The sequence below is a fragment of the Pelophylax lessonae genome (assembly GCF_965119305.1).
Source record: "Pelophylax lessonae genome assembly, chromosome: 5".
Classification (NCBI taxonomy): domain Eukaryota; kingdom Metazoa; phylum Chordata; class Amphibia; order Anura; family Ranidae; genus Pelophylax; species Pelophylax lessonae.
Window position 1 is genome coordinate 365,945,001 of NC_138772.1, and position 18,293 is coordinate 365,963,293.

Here is an 18,293-nt window from a genome sequence, read left to right on the forward strand (position 1 = left end):
GATCGACAGATGGAAAATAGAGTGACCATCTATCTGGATTTCACAGACAGGATTGGATAGCAGCAGAGGTCAGTGGACATGTCACCGCTGACATCCACTGCCCCATAGGGGTGAATGGAGCGTCCAATCAGGTGTCAGTTTTTCAGGCAGACCTGGTCGGAAAGCCCGTGTGAAAGGGGCCAAATGGTATGAATGTGGTTGATCAAATACCTGTTGAAGGACTAATTTGACAAACATTTGGCAGTTTTAGATCTGGGATAATAGAATAAACTGGATAATCCAAGCATTACCCCCTCACCCCTCTCTCGATCCAGCACTGTGCTCCTCTGCAGCTTAGCTTCTCTCTCCCCCTCTTCTCACAGGACACAAAGGCAGCAGCGGGAACCATTGGCTGCAGAAAGCCATCAATCAAATCCTGTGATGGGGGAGCTGGGGGCATGGTTAAGCCATGCTGTGTGACTATGGACCCACACAGCCCAGCTCAGGAGTGTGCCTATAGGAGCACATAGCACAGAGCTTGCTAGCTACTGGGGCACTTGGAGAAGAGGAGGAGCAGAGATCACTGGCAGGGACCCGAGAAGAGGAGGATCGGGGCACTGTACAGAGCAGGTAAGCATAACATGTTTTTTTTATTTTTTTATTTAGGGTAAAAATAAAAAAATGACCCTTCAGAACAACTTTTAACACCTGATGAGCGGTCACTGATAATTAGTGGCCATACACAGGTCTGATTTGTTAAACCATTTTCCAGATGCGTATACATATAAGAGCCATAAACATTTACAGGCTTCATTCAGAGAAGAGTTGTACTTTTTGAAAACTTCCATTGTTATGCTACTTAGGTGTAAGTTTATGAAACTGAGATGAGCAGTGATCCTGCTGATCGCAGCTCATCTTGGATAATTATTGGTTTATGAAACAGATATGATCAGGGGAGAACATGTTCTTCACTGATCATCGGTCATTGACTGATACAGAAATGGCCAGGTTATGAAGCTGCGATCTCCGCACTTCACTGGCGACCTGTGTCTGAATTCACACTCCCATATTCACCAGCCTGGAGGTGGTGAATCAGGGAGAGAAGACGTAATCGGGGGGGGGGGGAAGAGAACTGAGGGGGGTAAGAAGGAAGATTATCGACATCCTTCTTTCTTGATCAGACCCCCCAAGACAGTAAACATGTCTCCCTGCTATATATACATACATACTAATTATTTTATTAACATTAGTGGGGGTCAAATGCACGTGTACTCAGCAGTGATAATCTATCACTGCTTAAAAAACGGACACCAGTGATTTTCTTGTACTGTAATCTCGCTTGGTCCCACAAGATTATAGGCGGCCCATTCACTTGTACACAGATCTTGGCCCATTCTCCGAGGAAACACTTCTCTTTTGCTCACCCTGTGAGAAGTGAAGTACTCCGCTTCCTAAACAGGGTGCCAGAGGTGATCATTTTCCTCGGAGAAGCGTGCAAAAAAAATAAAAAAAAAGTTTTATTAAAAAGGGACACCACATTTTGATGAAATTTGTGCCTAGTGGGGAATGGAGTATATCATTAACCAATTACTACTCTAAAAGTAAACTGAAATCAGATTGGTTTTTACACTTTGCACTGCTTTTTAAGCCCATCAGCAGGCCTTAAGGGCTATTTCACACGGGCTTTCCGATCAGATCCACCTGTCAGTTTTTTAGGCGGATCTGATCGGATGCCCATTCAGCCCTATGGAGCAGCGGATGTCAGCGGTGACATGTCCGCTGACACTCGCTGCCATCCGCATCCGATCCTGTCCGTGAAATCCGGACGGATGGAAACCCTATTTTCCATCCGTCCTGGGGATCGGATGAGAGCGGACAGGTGGTCCGCTCTCATCTGATCCCCCATAGAGAGCAGCGGGGGCTGTGACACCTCCCTCTCCGCACTGCAAGCGGAGATGGAGCTGTCATCCGTCGGCTCAGAGGGGATCGGCGGATTGATCCCCGCTGAGCAGCACGGATCCGCCTACGGAGGCGGACCGTGTGAAAGAGCCCTAACTATATTCCTGTTGAGAAAATAAAACCATAACATCTCAGTTCCAATATTAAAGATATTTCCAGTTACCTGTTAAGTTTTTCATTCTGGGAGTGTGCCCCATCATCTGAAGAGCCCACAGGCAGCAGCATGACATTTTTGCCAGTAGCTTCTTGGAAGGTAAGAGTCACAGGAATGCTTCCACCCTCCCGGGTTAAGTCTGGTTCAACATTAAAGACTGTAGGAGTAGAAATGGATAATAAAATATGACCATTGATTTAAGGACTTTCCAAAACTTTTCTAGAAAAGCCCCTTTGAAAATGCACCACCCCGTCACTGAGATACAGGTTTTAGACTTTTCTGTGACCGGCTGTCTTAAGTAGAAGTTTGTTATGAATTGTCGTTTTGTTTGGCATTATGTACAGGTGGTGAAGAGAGGGGATTAGTGATGCACTCCACCCTCTCTTTTTGGTAGAGCCACGATTGTCCTATATAGGATGGGACCAATCCCTGTTCTCCGCTGTAAGGTGGGACGAGTGGCGGCGGGTGCAGGTGCCACTGGGGGGTGCCCCATGTTCTACCAGTGTCCCTGAGCCACGCTTTTACCTTTTTTGTTTATATACACACACACACACACACTGCTTTTTTCAGCTGGAACTTGTTGGAACTCACTTACACCACCTTTGGCTCAGGCCCTCTGCTCATCACTATCACTCAAACACAGAGGTCTTGCATCCTGTGTTTTCCAAGTGCAGTATGGGGACAAAAGAGGCTGGTGCCTGGGGTGCAATGTGAATGCCGATTCCACCACTGGATGATCTCCCTGCAAGTGAGAGAGGCAAAGCCATCTACAGTGTGAGGGGAGGTACTAGAGAAGAGGGGTATAAGTGAGATGTGGATGGGGGATGCACAGCTAGGCAGCTGTGGAAGAAGGCTGAACTCTGCACTCTGTAGCGCACCCCTGAACTATACACTCTGTGTAACCCCACCAAACTCTCCAGTCTGTAAATAATGCACTCCTGGTATTTGATTCCACCTTAAACCCCCCCCCCCCCCCCCACTGCTAGTGACATTTTTGGGAGGGGATTTTTTTTTGGGGGGGGGGGGGGTGTGGTTAAGTTCCTGCACCTTTTATTTTCTCTCAGAAAGAAAAAGCCCTGTATATACATACATACATACATACATACACACATATATTATAGAGTGTGTGTATATATACACATACATACATACATTATACACATATATAAAATCATACTGATAAGTATAGCCATTTTGGCACCAATGATTATATGCAGTATCCAGATATTAGTGCATTGTATTTTAGATTGAATTATATTTTAACCTTGCTTAGAACAAGTCCTTTTAACCTTAAAACTCCTGAAAAAGCGCATTTGTCGTGAAAAATGTCGAGCGGGACTTTAAGCTGGATCTCCCCACCCCACTAAGTGGTCACCCCCATGTAATACTGGGTCTGGGCATTATTCCCATATAAACCCTAGAGCTATCCATTTTCGTTAGGGAGATCCCCCCTATACCAGCAATTGCATTGTTGTATGTGATGTAATATGAATATGAATATTTAATTTTTGTATGAATAAAAAAAAAACTTGAAATCCTAATGGTGTTTGAGTCTTGCTGTACAAAACCTATACTAGCACCATAAAATGCTTGTTTAGGTTTGACAAGTCTGTTATTCTTTAGTGCGCTGCAAATAGAGGTTTCACTGGACTTGCTACAGCTCACTGACGATACAGGTTTATTTCACCCCAGAAGGCTGTTGGTTAGCAGACAGCAAGTTATAACGGGATCTATGCATACAAGCCTGACATTTTTGAGTCTCCAGTAGCAATCCCCTGGCTGCGATTATTTTGGCACTTATAAAGTGTAGTGTGTAAAAAGGAGCACAACATTTGTTTAGGGCAACCCAACCTGCTAGAAACCAATACAACTCAAAGTCTTTATCCTCTCAAGAGAGGTCTACTGAGAAACACTGAAAATACCCAGAAAAGCTTTCCACTCTCATACCGGTTTTCATGGCTTTCCTTCCAGCAAGATAGTGAGGGTGGTTAAAGTCCGACACCCAAGGCTTTCCTCCATGGCCCATTGTCACTTTGAACTTATTAGGGCTCTCCAGTGATTCAAATTGCTTGGTTAAGTAATCTTCCACCTTTAATGTAAGTATGCAGTGTTAAGCCTAGTTAGGCATTCAGGAGAGCATTACAAAACAAAATCAATACTACAGTGATATTTTTTTTTTTAAAGATAAGAATAGTGTATTATGGCGTACAAGTTTTCAACTATTACAACATCTATCTTTTCAAATATTCAGCACAGATGTCCAGTACAAGCACATCCACAGACTGAGTCTTTCTATATAGTTTGTGTCTAAAAAAAACAAAAAAAAAAGATAAAAAAAAAAAAAAAAAAAAAAAAAAGTACTGAAAAATATATACTGCCAGAAATGCAGTGAACTCCCAACTTTCTGAAGTGAACTCAAAACTTTTCTGCTACTGCACCAAAATCTCAAGCCGTTTTATCATACAGTTCTCTGATGATCCATGTCATCACCCCCCCTCATCTTCATTAATCCTCCTAGTTTAAATTCTCCCCTCTTCTGCTATTTCGGGGCAGCAGAGGCACTATTGTCCGCCCACTTCAGGAAGTTAGAGGCCAACTACATTTCTGGCAGGATACGCATGTATTTTAGTATTCGCAGCATTTTTAATGCGGTATTAAATCCAAAAGCAAACATTTCTTATATTGCAGCTTGACCAATTATTCTACGTGGTGGCTGCATTTGTTTTCCTTTAGTGTTGATTTCTTTTATTTACACCTAGTAATCTGGCAAATAAGTATTTTTTCTTCTTTTTTTATTAGAACAAACTGTCCAGCAGATGTAGCAGTTGGAGGGATGAGATAAACCATTTAACACCAACAGGGGTGTTTACAATGATCAGCTTTTATGCATGTAAAACCTTTATCAGTTACAGCAAAAGATTTTCCCATTTGGGATAAAGTGTTAACTGCAGTTTGGCTTCAATTTGTTTAGTGTATCTAAATCTAGTACGTCTAACCCACAACAAAAACAAAAGATTTCCTAGCACACTTTTCGACCAGCCTGCAAAACAACTAAATTGGCCCAGTTTAACATTCGCAAATATATGCATAACCCACAGTGTCCACACCAAGGGATCTCTGTATATACTGTGGTCCTAGCCCTAAAATTTACAGAGCCTCCAAAATAGGAGCAGATATAGCAATAGATTGATGTCAGGTATGCCTGGAGGGAGCCAACCCCTCCTTAAAAAGGCACGGGGGTGGACGTCACACAGAGCAAGAGCACAAATGGTAGAGAAGGCATCCCATGTGTCCCTGCACCAATTCATCCAACTGTACAAAAAAGTGGCAACCAGCTCAATCTTTTAACTGGCCTTTGCAGCAAGGTGCACATGGAAGGGCAATGCACATCATAAAAATTCCAGCACCCTTACTGACCAGCCTGCAAAACAACTGAACTGGCCCTCACAAGACCTCTGTATATACTGTGGTTCCAACTCTAAATTTCCAAAGCCTCCATAGTAGGAGCACATAAGGATGGATAGATTACAGGCAGGTATTGTATAAGTGAGCTGGGAAAACTTTTGTTTGTGATGTGCATTGCCCTTCCATTTGCACCTTGCTGCAAAGGCTAGTTATAGATTGGTGTGGTTGCAACATATTTTGTACATCTGACACACCTGTTGCCTGGACTGACAATGCTGCTGTCTAAAGGTGTCTGTTCTCCTTCATACAGACTTTAGCCACTGGCTAGATCACTAGGTGAAAAGACACAGAAAAAAGCCTAAAAAGAGAAAACTAATGCAACCATCACATCTAATGGTAAGCTGCACTATTAGATTTTTACTTTTGGGTGTAATTCCTGCTTTAAAGAAACATAGGGGCAAATATGCAAGCATTCTGATAAATCAGTTGTATTTTTTAGATTTTGGCCACATGTTCATACACTAAGCATACATACATATACAGGGAGGAAAAAAAATAGGTGTAAACTCAATTACGTAGAACCATATTTATTTGCATTTTTCAGATGTATTTTCCTAGGAAGCCAATTAGGTTCGTCATACTCTCATTAATCCTGCTAAACAAGTGGGCAGTGCTAGATGAAGTTTTCTTCCTCACAAAATATGGATCTTATGCAGTACCATTAAAAAAAAAAAAAACCCAGCCATTCCAGGAATGGGGCATGAATAACGTTTAGTTTGAGGATCCAATCACTGGGCCTAAATCCTGTCACATGAAGTGGTCTGCTAGGCTCTGTGTTAATACTGACTTTCAGAAAGTCAGCATTTGTTTGGGATGTTATGGGGTTCTGGGAACAGATCATGGTGGCAAAGAAGTGTGGCTAAGGAACAAGCAGGTACTAGAACACCCCAACTCCTAGGCCCCGTTCACACTGGGGCGACGCTACTTTGCCGGTCGACCTCATAGGTCGCGGCGCGCTGCCTCGGAGCAGCTGGCACGGACTTCATAACATTGAAGTTTATGCAGGTCGCTCCGGGTTGCCCCAAAGAAGCTCCGGACCCTTTTTCTAAGTCGGAGCGACTTGTGTCGCTCCTATTAGAACGGGTCCGCAGCTTCTCTATGGCAGGCGACCTACGGCGACCTGTCAGGCGACCAGGTCGCCTGACAGGTCGCCCCAGTGTGAACGGGGGCTTACTGTTCTCTATTGTTTTGTGTATGGAAGAAGGAACAAACAAACATTCTTGGCAAACTGGGTATGGAAAACAATCCCACCTGTTTTTTAACATCATCGGGGTTCATGTCTGGAACAAGTCTTATGGAGAATTTTCCGATGACTTTTCTAGGAATGACTGTTTTGGCTCCACCTGCAGAGAAAGCTCCTTCAATGCCATGGAGAGACAGAGACGGAAACCTCCACCTGTTCATCAATATCTTTTCCTGAAAATAGAAATATAATGGGTCACAAAAAAAGACTCACGAATAAGGTTTGGTGCCTGTGCATATTCAGCAGTTTACCAACTAGAAAGTTCTACCAACTGTGTGTGTAAATATATAATATAAATATAATAATATATCACACACATACCTCAAAAAAAAACAAAAAAAAAAAAACGAACACATTGAAAAACGCATCAGATCTCAATGCGTTAGGAACAAAAGGATGCCACATCATTGAATGGAAAGAAAATTATCAACCTATGGAGGGCTGAATTCAAAGACACCCCAAATATTAAAGTGATAAAAATGATGCAGCAGGCTACTCCATTATGCTGAAATTTCATTGCAGCAACTTAAAATAGTAGTTTGTATAGCCCCAACGTGCTTGTATGCATGCCTGACCATGCTCCTAATGAGAGGACGGATGGAGTCCTGGGGTATTTTCTCCCAGATCTGGACCAGGGCATCACTGAGCACCTGAACAGACTGAGGTGCAACCTGGCAGCGTCGGATGGACCGAAACAATGTCCCAGAGGTGTTCTATTGGATTTAGGGCAGGCTAGCGTGGGTGCCATTTAATTGTATAAATTCCTTCATCTTCCAGGAACTGGCTGCATACTCCCGCCACATAAGGCCAAGCATGGTTGTGCACCAGGAGGAACCCAGGACCCACTGCACCAGCATAGGGTTTGACAATGGATCCAACAATGTCATTATGATACTGAACGGCAGTCAGGGTTGCCATTGTCCAGCCTGCAGAGGTCACTCCATAAATATGCCTCCCAGACCATCACTGACCCACCACCAAACTGGTCATGCTGAATGAGGTTATAGGCAGCATAACATTCTCCACAGCTTCTCCAGATGCTTTCACGTCTGTCACATGTGCTCAGAGTGAACCTGCTCTCATCTGTGAAAAGCACAGGACGCCAGTGGTGGACCTGCCAATGCTGGTGTTCAATGGCAAATGTCGATCAAGCTCCAGAGTGCCAGGCAGTGAGCACAGGGCCCACTAGAGGATGTCGGGCCCTCCGGCCACCCTCATTAAGTCTGTTTCTGATTGTTTGGTCAGAGACCTTCACACCAGTGGCCTGCTGGAGGTCATTTTGTAAGGCTCTGGCAGTGCTCATCCTGTTCATTCTTGCACAAAGGAGCAGATACCAGTCCTGCTGATGGGTTAAGGACCTTCTTTGGCCCTGTCCAGCTCTCATAGAGTAACTGCTTGTCTCCTGGAATCTCCTCCATGCTCTTGAGGCTGTGCTGGTAGACACTGTAAACCTTCTAGCAATGGCAAGTAATTATGTGCCATCCTGGAGGAGTTGGACTGCCTGTGCAGCCTCTATAGGGTCCAGGTATAGCCTCATGCTACCAGCAGTGACACTGACCCTAGCCAAAACTGGTGAAAAAAAACAGTCAGAAAAGATGAGTAGAGGAGGGGGAATTCAGTGGCCTCCATCTGTAAAACCATTCCTGTTTTGGAGGTCATCTCATTGTTGCCCACCTAGTGCGAGATATATACACACACAATAATATATATATATATATATATATATATATATATATATATATATATATATATATATACACATATACATATACACACACACACACACACCCCTTAGGAAAGTTTAGAAGTTCAACCAATAGAAAAAAAAAATAGAATATTAAAACCTACATATACAAAACCCCTGAACCCACAGCTCACAGTTGATCTTAGGCTCGGTTCACACTTGTGCGATGCGGGAACGCTGCGAATATGCAGCGTGTTCCCGCATCGCATCCGCGCATCTGGCAGTTCACACTGCCATATGCGATACGCAGGGGGTGTCAATTAAAAGTTAACGGCACCCCCAGTTTGATTGCATATCGCAGTGCGATCTGCAAGTACGCACAGAATCGGATCGCACAAGTGTGAACCACTGTGCAATCCGATTTTGATGCGGCTTAAAAAATGCCTCCTGTGCGTCTTTGGTGCGGATGCAGTGCGAATTCAGCCATACAAAGTGTATGGCTGAAATTCGCACCGCACATGAGATCGCATGTAATGAAGGAGCAGTGCACTCCGAATTACATGCGATCTCCGCAGCCGCACAAGTGTGAACCGGCAATAAAAACCTACATATGCAAAACCCCTGAACCCACAGCTCACAGTTGATCCAGAAGAAAGCACAACAAAACAAAACCAAACACTTTAGGCATTTTTCACACACGTTGACAAGAGGCAGTAAAAAACAGGCAGTTAAGCAGCGGCATTTTGCTCCCCCAACCACCAAACTGCAAGTTAACATAGCTAGCAGCCATGTTAGTACACATTGCAATGGTTACAGCGTAGTGAAATCTCACCGCCAAATGAGACTTCTGTAATTGAATGTGTACTTTATGGTTTACGAGACAGAGAAGATGTTTTTGCAAGCATGCTATATCCATGTGTAATCAGTGTAGTTGACATACAGTGCAGTGGGCTGTCACTGTCAAAGCTGAACAATCCACTGTTAATTGCTTTTCAGAGGGGCAGAAATTGTCACCGCACATGTAAACGATCCCTTAAAGCATGGTCTAAATTACTAGGCCAGGGGAAAAAAAAAATAAAAGAAAATCCTTCCCGATACCCTTACGCAAATTGATTTTTCCTGATGTTATTTGTTAATGGTAATAGCCAAATATAATTTGTCCAATGAGCTAGCTAGAACAAGTTCCTCAGGGAGTATATTCTGCATTTTCACATCACCTCTTTTCCTTCGTACGGACCTTAAAATTGGTTGTAAGCCCTTACATATTTCCAGTGAAGTGACTAGCCTCAGGTGATTGAGACGAAAACAAATCCTCCTGCATACGTTGTACTTGTTTATCTGCAACTCTCGCTCTTCTTCAGGCCTTCAAAGTACAGAATTTTGACAGCATTTCTCGGCTTCAGGAGGCAGGGGAGGTGATCTGATGTCATACACTGCACAGTATAGGGCAGGGAACTGAGTGTAATTAGAAACATGAGTGAAGGGAAAGGACACTCTCCCTCTACAGTCTTAAGGAAACATACACAGCTGAAAAACCTTGCGCCTTGTTCACTATAAGGACCATCTAGGTTTTTATACATGGTGATCACAGCTTTCCTTTACCAGATCTTCTCAAGAAAGAATAAAAACAGTTCAGCTAATAGCCAAGGTCCTCCATGCCGCTCAATTTATTTGCCCTTCTCTGAACCTTTTCAAGTTCCCAAACGTTCTTTTGGTGAACTGGTGACCAAAAATTAACTGCATATTCCAAATGCGGTCTTTGTAATAATTTGTACAGGGGCAAAATTAGGTTTCCCCTTAACACATCTATACCTCCTAATAAAAGAAAGTATTTAATCTTGCTATAGAAACTGCATCTTGGCATTGCATACTATTAAGTCAATGATCTACCAGAACACCCAGATCCTACTTGATCATGGATTCTCCTCATAGAATGTGTGATGTATGCATTTACATTTGTTAAAATTAAACTTAATTTGCCACATAGCTGCCCAATCAAACAGTGCAATAAGGTCTGCTTGGGAGTTGGATACATCCTTTAAAAAAGAACACACACATACATACATACATACATACACACCCCTGTGGTCTTTTATCAAACTCCGGTATCTTCCCAACTAAATTCAAAAGTTTATAGTTAGTAAGTAAACACCTTTATCCCTTCTTAAACCTTTTTTTCCTTCTTGGTGTTTTTTTTTCCCCACTGCAGCGGTAATTAACTTTTGTCCATGGAAGAGGAGAAACGGTTTCCGTACCCGATTCTCCTCTCCCTCAGCAGACAACGCCCCCCCATGATCCAGCAGTGGACTGTCCCTTGGCCTCCTCAAGTCCAGAGTAGGGCTATGGATCCTGCTCTGGTCTTGATGACCTCAGGCCCCTAAACCACTACAGCGTGGTGGCGCAGAAGCTGCGGGGAAGATCAAAGGATCAGGTAGTTTATTTCCTTTCATTGTTCCCCTGGATAAAAACTAGCAAACAAACCGTTCAGTGCAGGCACAGCCCAACTGCAAGGAATATTTATTTTTATTTGCCCATAGTTGGGACTTAACCACTTGACTTACGGAAGATTTATCCTTTTCATGACCAGGCCACTTTTTTGCGATAAATGCGTTACTTTAACTGAAAATTGCAGAGTTGTTTAATGCTGTACCCAAATAAAATGTCCTGTCCCCACCCCCCACAAGCAAATAGGGCTTTATTTTCGGTGAAATTTGATCACCTCTGCGGTTTTTATTTTTTTGCGCTAAGAAAAAAAAAATAGAAATTGAAAAAATAAAAAACCACCACAACATTTTTTACTTTCGCCTATAAAACAAAGAAAAAAAAGAAGATGATCAAATTCCTTTATCAATTTACGCTAATAATGTATACTGCTAAATATTTTTGGTAAAAAAAAAAAAAAATCCAAATAAGCATATAAATGATAGATTTGCATTATAGCGTCTACAAACTACAGGAGATTTTTTTTTTTCCTCATTTTTACTAGTAATGGCATTGATCAGCGACTTATAGCGGGACTGCGAAATAGAGGCGGACAAATAGGACACTGACACCTTTTGGGGACCAGTGACACTAATACAGTGATCAGTGCTAAAAATATGCATATGTCATTGCAATAATGACACTAGCTGGGAAGCGGCTAAGCTTTAGGGGCGATCAAAGGGTTAACTGTGTGCCTACCTAGTGTGTTTGTGTACTGTGGAGGGTGCTTTTACTAGAGGAAGGCAGAGATCCATGTTCCTGCTTAGCAGGAACACAAGATCCATGCCTTCCCTTCTGAAAGAACAGCGATCTGCCTCGTTTACAGAGAGCAGAGAGCCAGAACGGCGATCTGCCTAAGCATCGGCGGGTGCCGGTGGACATAGTCTGTGGTAGCCACATATCGGCTTCTGCAGTTTATAATCACAGAGGGTGGCCGGTTGCGTGCATGCGCATCCCAGACCCTGAAGTGTTGGATCAAGTACTAGGCATGTGATCTGGTGCAGCAGTGCCACCCTGCCGCAGTACAAGTACGTTATACTTGAGGCAAGTGGTTAAGCTAAAATTCCAATAAATCCTCCACCCCTTCTGAATACCTTACTACAGCTGCTTACTGTAGGAGAACCAAAACCTGCTGCACAGTTAAGTATGATATCTAAAAGGATAAGTTTAATTTGAAAAAAAAAAAAAAAATTTTTTTTTTTTTTTTTTTTTTTACTAGGAGCCTGCAAAGCATTTCAGATCAGCAGATGAGGGCTGCTGCAACAGTAATATGTTACACCCTGTATACCGGTGTAACCTGAAACAGGTTACAAAAAGTGAACTTATCCCTTAGTGAAACATCCCGTGGAACGCACGCCAGCGGCGCTTCCAGAAGTGGACGCATTGTATGTTTAATGTGGTTATACAACGCTGTTGTTACACCATATACTGTTGTGAGTAGTTTTTAAAAAGGTATTAATTTCAATAAATATTTTGCGGGATTCACTATGTCTGGCAACTTCCCTTCCTTCCTGAGTGCTTGACTGAGAGGGGGCTACTATTGAAGGCTGGAGGCTTTGTTGGGCTATTTTGGAGAACCTCTGCTCTTTGAGGCTTGATTATCCTTAATATCTGGTGAGCGGATCCCCAAAGGGGTCGTTTGGAGCACCTTTTTCACCGTGTGGAGCACTTCAAGCACTTTCTGTCCAGCACTTTGATATTTTTAGTGGACTATGTACTAGTTTTGTTTGGACTGCACTTTATGTAGCACCGTTGCACTTTAGCACTAATAACTTTTGACATTTTGCACCTTTATGTATACATTGAGATAGATAGATATATTTTAGCGCGGGTTTTAATTTGAATATTTTTATCCTTTAGTGAGCAAACTTGCTTGTCCATATACATTTTAATTAAAAACCATTATAAAGAAATGAGAGATTAGATAAACCCAACTATTTCCATTCTACATTTAACAAGATATTTGAAATCTAACTTCTGTTCCACAGTGATCCATTACCTTTGTGGGGTGTAGAAGTTTACTAGCACCAATATCCTTTGCAAAGTCTTCAAGATCAAAGTCAATTTTGTCATAAATTTCTTTTTCCTTTGTTAATAAAGGTGCTACGGCTTCATTTATTCCAGGGATAAGGATTTTACCTTTCTTGTCTATTAAGCTTCCTATAGAAAAGAAAAACACAGAATATGATCAGGGGAACTATACTGTACTTTTATTAGATGACCACTAGGAAATTGCCCATGTTATCGTTCTGTGAAGCGGTTAGCTTTTAGACAGCTGTTAGAAATTGATTCTCATACACTATGCAAAAGCCAATGAACTACATGTAGAAAGGAGAACCGCTAATGTTGCTTGCAGCAACTTTCAATCTCTAACGCACATTGATTAGATTTATGGTTTTGATTTCTAAATGGGAACATTTGCAAGCGATGCTAAATAAACAATAGATAAAATGTAGTGCAATTTACACAAAAATACAGAAAGAGAATATGAAAAATACCACAAAAAAGGGACCTTGTCTAACCCCACTGGGTAGCCCGATACCAAAAAGCAGGTGATTTCACTCTCCTGACCTCCAAAGTCGGTTTCTTTTACAGCAGCGAAAAAAGCAGCTCTGAGGCTGCAGGAATGCCTCGAGTGGCACAACCTGTTACGATACGGCAGATCACATCCATGGATATCCTAGACCAGTGTTTCTCAACTCCGGTCCTCAGGGCACACTAACAGGCCAGATTTTAATTATTACCTTGGGGAGATGCAGACTAGAATATGGCAATCACTGAGCAGCAAATTATATCACCTGTGATGTATTTCAGTTTTCTTGCAAACCTGGCCTGTTAGTGTGCCCTGAGGACCGGAGTTGAGAAACACTGTCCCTAGACTATAGCTGCATTAAACTGGAAGAGGCTAAGCTGCATTATTTATTCATACAACCCTTTAACAACTGCAGAACAGCTGATGGCAAAGGTCTAAGTAAGTGAACATTACTACCTGGCATGGGACTATTAATGAAGGGAGTTTTAATTTGCTGAAAAGTGAAAAGCCCCTTTAAGCAACACCTTAATAAAGACGACCCCAAGGTACGGTGTCTAATTCTTACCCATAAGAAAAATGAGGTCAGTCATTGCCTCATGCACAGAGCCTCCATAGACCCCTGAGTGAAGATCCTTGTTGCTGCATTCAACCTACAAAGAGAATAAATATACCATTGACTCACTTATGACTTGGCAGAAGAAAAATTAATATCACAGAGGACTTATTGTCCAGAATTCCCTGCAGAAAATAGGTGTCAACTGCCACTGGTGAAGAGACCTGCAGACAGGCATCTGGAACAGGCCTATAGATATAGTTTAGATCATAGATAAGAGCAGAGAGCTCCATCCAATCATTCTGTATTTTCACAGCAATTCTACTAACCTAGTAGACTAAGAACATTACTGTTTTAACAAATATTTTGGCAAAGAAAAATATGATTTGCCCCACCTATACTACAATGGATTATATTTCTAGCTATCTGTAACTTAAGGTTAATTTGACTATGAATGCCAGAGACGCATGTTGATGTTTACAGCAAATGAAGGCTTATGGCAGAAAAAATGTACTCTCTGGTTGGTAGCCTTTCACTGCCAAGTCCCTTTGGGGAAGATTACTATGAACAGCTGCACCAGATTCTCCGGGCTCCAGTTTTAGTAAAACAATCAGCTTGTTCAATGAAGCTCATGTAGTACATATTCCTATCGCACACCTTCCTGGTTTGTAGGCTCTTATGTGTTGGGTGCTGAAGCGATCACGAGTTGGCAACTGGATTAGATACGAGTAAATACATATTCGCCAGCACACCAAGGCTCTTGCAAAAGCAGTCCAAAAATTTATTGAAGTTACGATCACATCAAAAATGGTGCAACGTTTCGGAGCCGCACAGGACCCCTTCGTCAGACATCACATGTTGCACCATTTTTGATGTGATCGTAACTTCAATACATTTTGGACTGCTTTTGCAAGAGCCTTGGTGTGCTGGCGAATATGTATTTACTTGTTCAATGAAGCTTTCACAATTAGCCCTCGTTCACATTGGAGCGATTTGTCATACAATTTGACAGGTCAAATCGCATTACAAGTCACAGCCTATTGCCGGCAATGGCACCCTTCCAATCAGGGCTATGCTGACTTTGCGGTGACCAATGAATTGCAAAAGTAGTTCCTGCACCACTTTTGACGATTTTGGGTGTGACTTTAATAGACATCTGTGCATGAAGACGCACAGATGTTTTTCAAGTACCACCTGAAATCATGCTGACCTGCTACTTTTGGAATGGAAGTAGCACAATTTCAAAGTAGCATCAATGTGTACCAGAGCTAACACCTAGTAGCCGATTGGTTATCAAACTCAGCTGTGCCAGATATTCTGTGCTCCCAGTTTAGTAAATCCCCCCGTCTGCTACAATCTAAAGGCAGTCAAAAATACTGAACATCCCTTTATCTAAACCTCCTTACACTTCCTAAACACAAATGGTTGTACTGTTTAACCGGTGAGGAGAGATGATGGCGGCACACCCACAAATAGTATTAGGATCAGGTCTTTCAACCTTTCCAATCAGTCCTTACTTCAGTAATTCTCAGCCTGCAGTGACATTAGTCTCCTGATCGACTATCCTCTTCAAGACTGCAAATCAGAATAAATACACACCGCTAGGGCTTTGAAGTGGTTTACAGAGGTTATGGCTGATTCAATCAGCCATTACCCCATTTTTTTTCCAGCTGACGGGCTGGCTCTTACGAAAGCGTTGCGAGCGGCTCATGAGCCACAGGAATGCTTTCAGAAGCAGCAGGAAGGGACGACCCACTTTCCACCGGTGTTTCTCTGGCTTGCCAATTCCGCTGGCTTGCCCAAGAAACAATCCAACGGTACTGCCGGCTGGTCCCATAGCTGATTAAAGAGTAATCATCCTTGAAGAACCAGAGCGATGTCTTGACAGGGTAATCTTTTTTTTTTTTTTTTAAAGCAGAGAGATTTGGGGTCTTTTTGACTCCAAATCTTTTACATAAGAAGAACCTGTCAACCTTATTTCAATTACAAAGAAGGAATAAAAAGTAATGGGGGGGGGGGGGGGTAAAAGCATCCCATCCCTTTGTGAGTGTACCACACAAAAAGGGACACAAAGTGAACGTTACAGCGAGAGCAATTATTCTAGGACTAGACCTCCTCTGTAACTCTAAACAGGTAACCTGTAAAAGGTGTTTAAAGCATCACCTTATGTAGATTTTGTAAGTACCATAGTTTGTTGCCTTTCCACGTGCATGTGCCGTCCTAATGAAAGACATGTTAGGTATCCATTTACCGGGCATAACAATCTTTCACATTTTACAAAAAAATTGGGATGGAAACGTTTTTTTATTTTTATATTAAAAAGTGTAGTGTTTTTTTTTTTTTTTGTGTTTGAAAAACAGCTGTGCAAAAACCATGTGACAAAAAATTGCAACGGTTTCTATTTTATTCTCTAGGGTCTCTGCAAAAAAAAAAAAAAAAAAGTAAAATGTTCGGGTGGCATAAGTAGTTTTCTAGCAAAAAAAAAATAAAATTAAAATTGTGTCAGAAAAGGCCCGGTCTTAGTTATTGCTTTTTTCCATTTTGTAAAGCTAGTATAAATAAGAGAGAATATCGTGAAGATAAAACAGTGCCAGAAAAAGCCTGGTCTTAAAGTGGCTATTATAAATTTAGACAACTAGACTGAGATTTAAATTGTTTGTTTAAAAAGTGCTGGATGACAATTTTGTGGCATCTAATGGACAGTGGAACTCAAACCAGAAAAAAGGCAGCTGGAAAAGATTGCTATAAGGCAACAGTTCTATCTAAATAGATCTGGCTTCAGGATACATACATACGCATGCCATTTTGTACTCATCTAGAATTTTCTAGATGAAAGAACTTTTTCTGAGATTAAACAGAGTAAGCTTGTACACTAGGAAAGCTCACAGATGGAAACTAGGAAAGCCACGTAAGAAAATAAAATTGCTTGATACCCCCCGTATCAATACAAACATCGTTGATGGGGGAATGCCTCCCGCAGCGCTTTTGTGTTCTGCAGGGAGCATTCAGAACACAATGATTACTGCTAGTGGCTATAGCTGCTGGCAGTAATCAGTTTAAGAAATCCACCAGGCTAGTTGTCCAAGTCGATCAATGGAAGCCTGCCCATATATGGATTGAATCTGCTGCTGAACCAAACAAATTTCAATCCATGCATGGCCAGCTTTAGATTGTGACTGATGGTGACAGAAGATTTGTTCTTTAGCACAAATTATATTACCTCAATAAAAAAGTAGCAAATACCACGGAGTCCATACGTAATGCATGGCTTGTTTTTGCCAAGCCAATAGTTGTCAGAAATGCAAACATAGTCCACATCCTTGAAAAAAGTATCTTTCTTGGAAAGAATCAAATCGTCTAGGCCTTCAGATCCAGACTCTTCCATTCCCTCAAAGCAGAATTTCAGGTTCACTGGAAGTTCCTTCAAATAAACACAGACAGCAACAATTATAGTCAGATACAGGAGCGTTTTGGGGTTCTAATTTGTAAAAAAAAAAAAAAACAAAGTATAGCTGGCCAGACATTCGACATATTTTCCTTTCGCTTTACCAAAACCATATAATACGAGGTCAAACCTAAAACAAACATTTTCAATTTGTATTCAATCAGGCAGGCCCTTGCACTACATAGCTGAAGGTAAATTAACGTAAATTGAACAAGAAAATTGTATTATGTATGGCCAGCTTTAGTCACTCTGAACAGTGAGTAAGCATTTCTTCTGTACAAGGAGCAGATAACTAAGGAATTGTAATACTGGACAGGGAGGTACTATTTCCTACATATACAGAGGCTGAAAAGTGTTACTCACAAAAATTAGAAGTACACATGTATTTGATCTGTGCATTTAGCAGTGTTTCTGCAAAATAACTTTATAAAAGGCCATAACACCTTTTTATTTTAACAAGCAATTTCTTCAATTAAGATCCATTTGTAGCATATGGGAGTAATTATTTAAGTCATTAAACCAAGGAGCATAGCAGGATTCTGAAATGCTGGACATTTCTTGTAAGATCCAATTATAAGAAAGTAGATATCAGCCCATCCTTAAAATTTGCTGGGACATAAGGCCCGTACACACGTAGCGATTGTCGGCTGTAAATATTCGGCTGCCGAACGATCAGCCGATTGTCGGCTTGTTAGTATGATGCTTCTGACAACCGACTGCGACTTTTCGGCCGAACAGAATCCGGTGTGCAGGCTATAAAATTTGTTGGCCGTCACCAGAATGGCCGATTGTTCGCC

The 18,293-nt window shown here is 41.9% G+C and overlaps 1 protein-coding gene across 1 annotated transcript in view; it reads right to left on the minus strand.

Annotated features, from left to right (window-relative positions):
- CNDP2 (carnosine dipeptidase 2) overlaps positions 1-18,293 on the minus strand; it is a 222,344-nt gene that overhangs the window by 176,378 nt on the left and 27,673 nt on the right. Inside the window, exons 5-10 of the mRNA XM_082258975.1 lie at positions 17,272-17,472; positions 14,064-14,148; positions 12,965-13,125; positions 6,809-6,973; positions 4,040-4,181; positions 2,102-2,249 (exon numbers count right to left, since the gene is read on the minus strand). Of these exons, the coding sequence (XP_082115101.1) occupies positions 2,102-2,249; positions 4,040-4,181; positions 6,809-6,973; positions 12,965-13,125; positions 14,064-14,148; positions 17,272-17,472 (902 nt within the window). The remainder of the gene's footprint in view (positions 1-2,101; positions 2,250-4,039; positions 4,182-6,808; positions 6,974-12,964; positions 13,126-14,063; positions 14,149-17,271; positions 17,473-18,293) is intronic.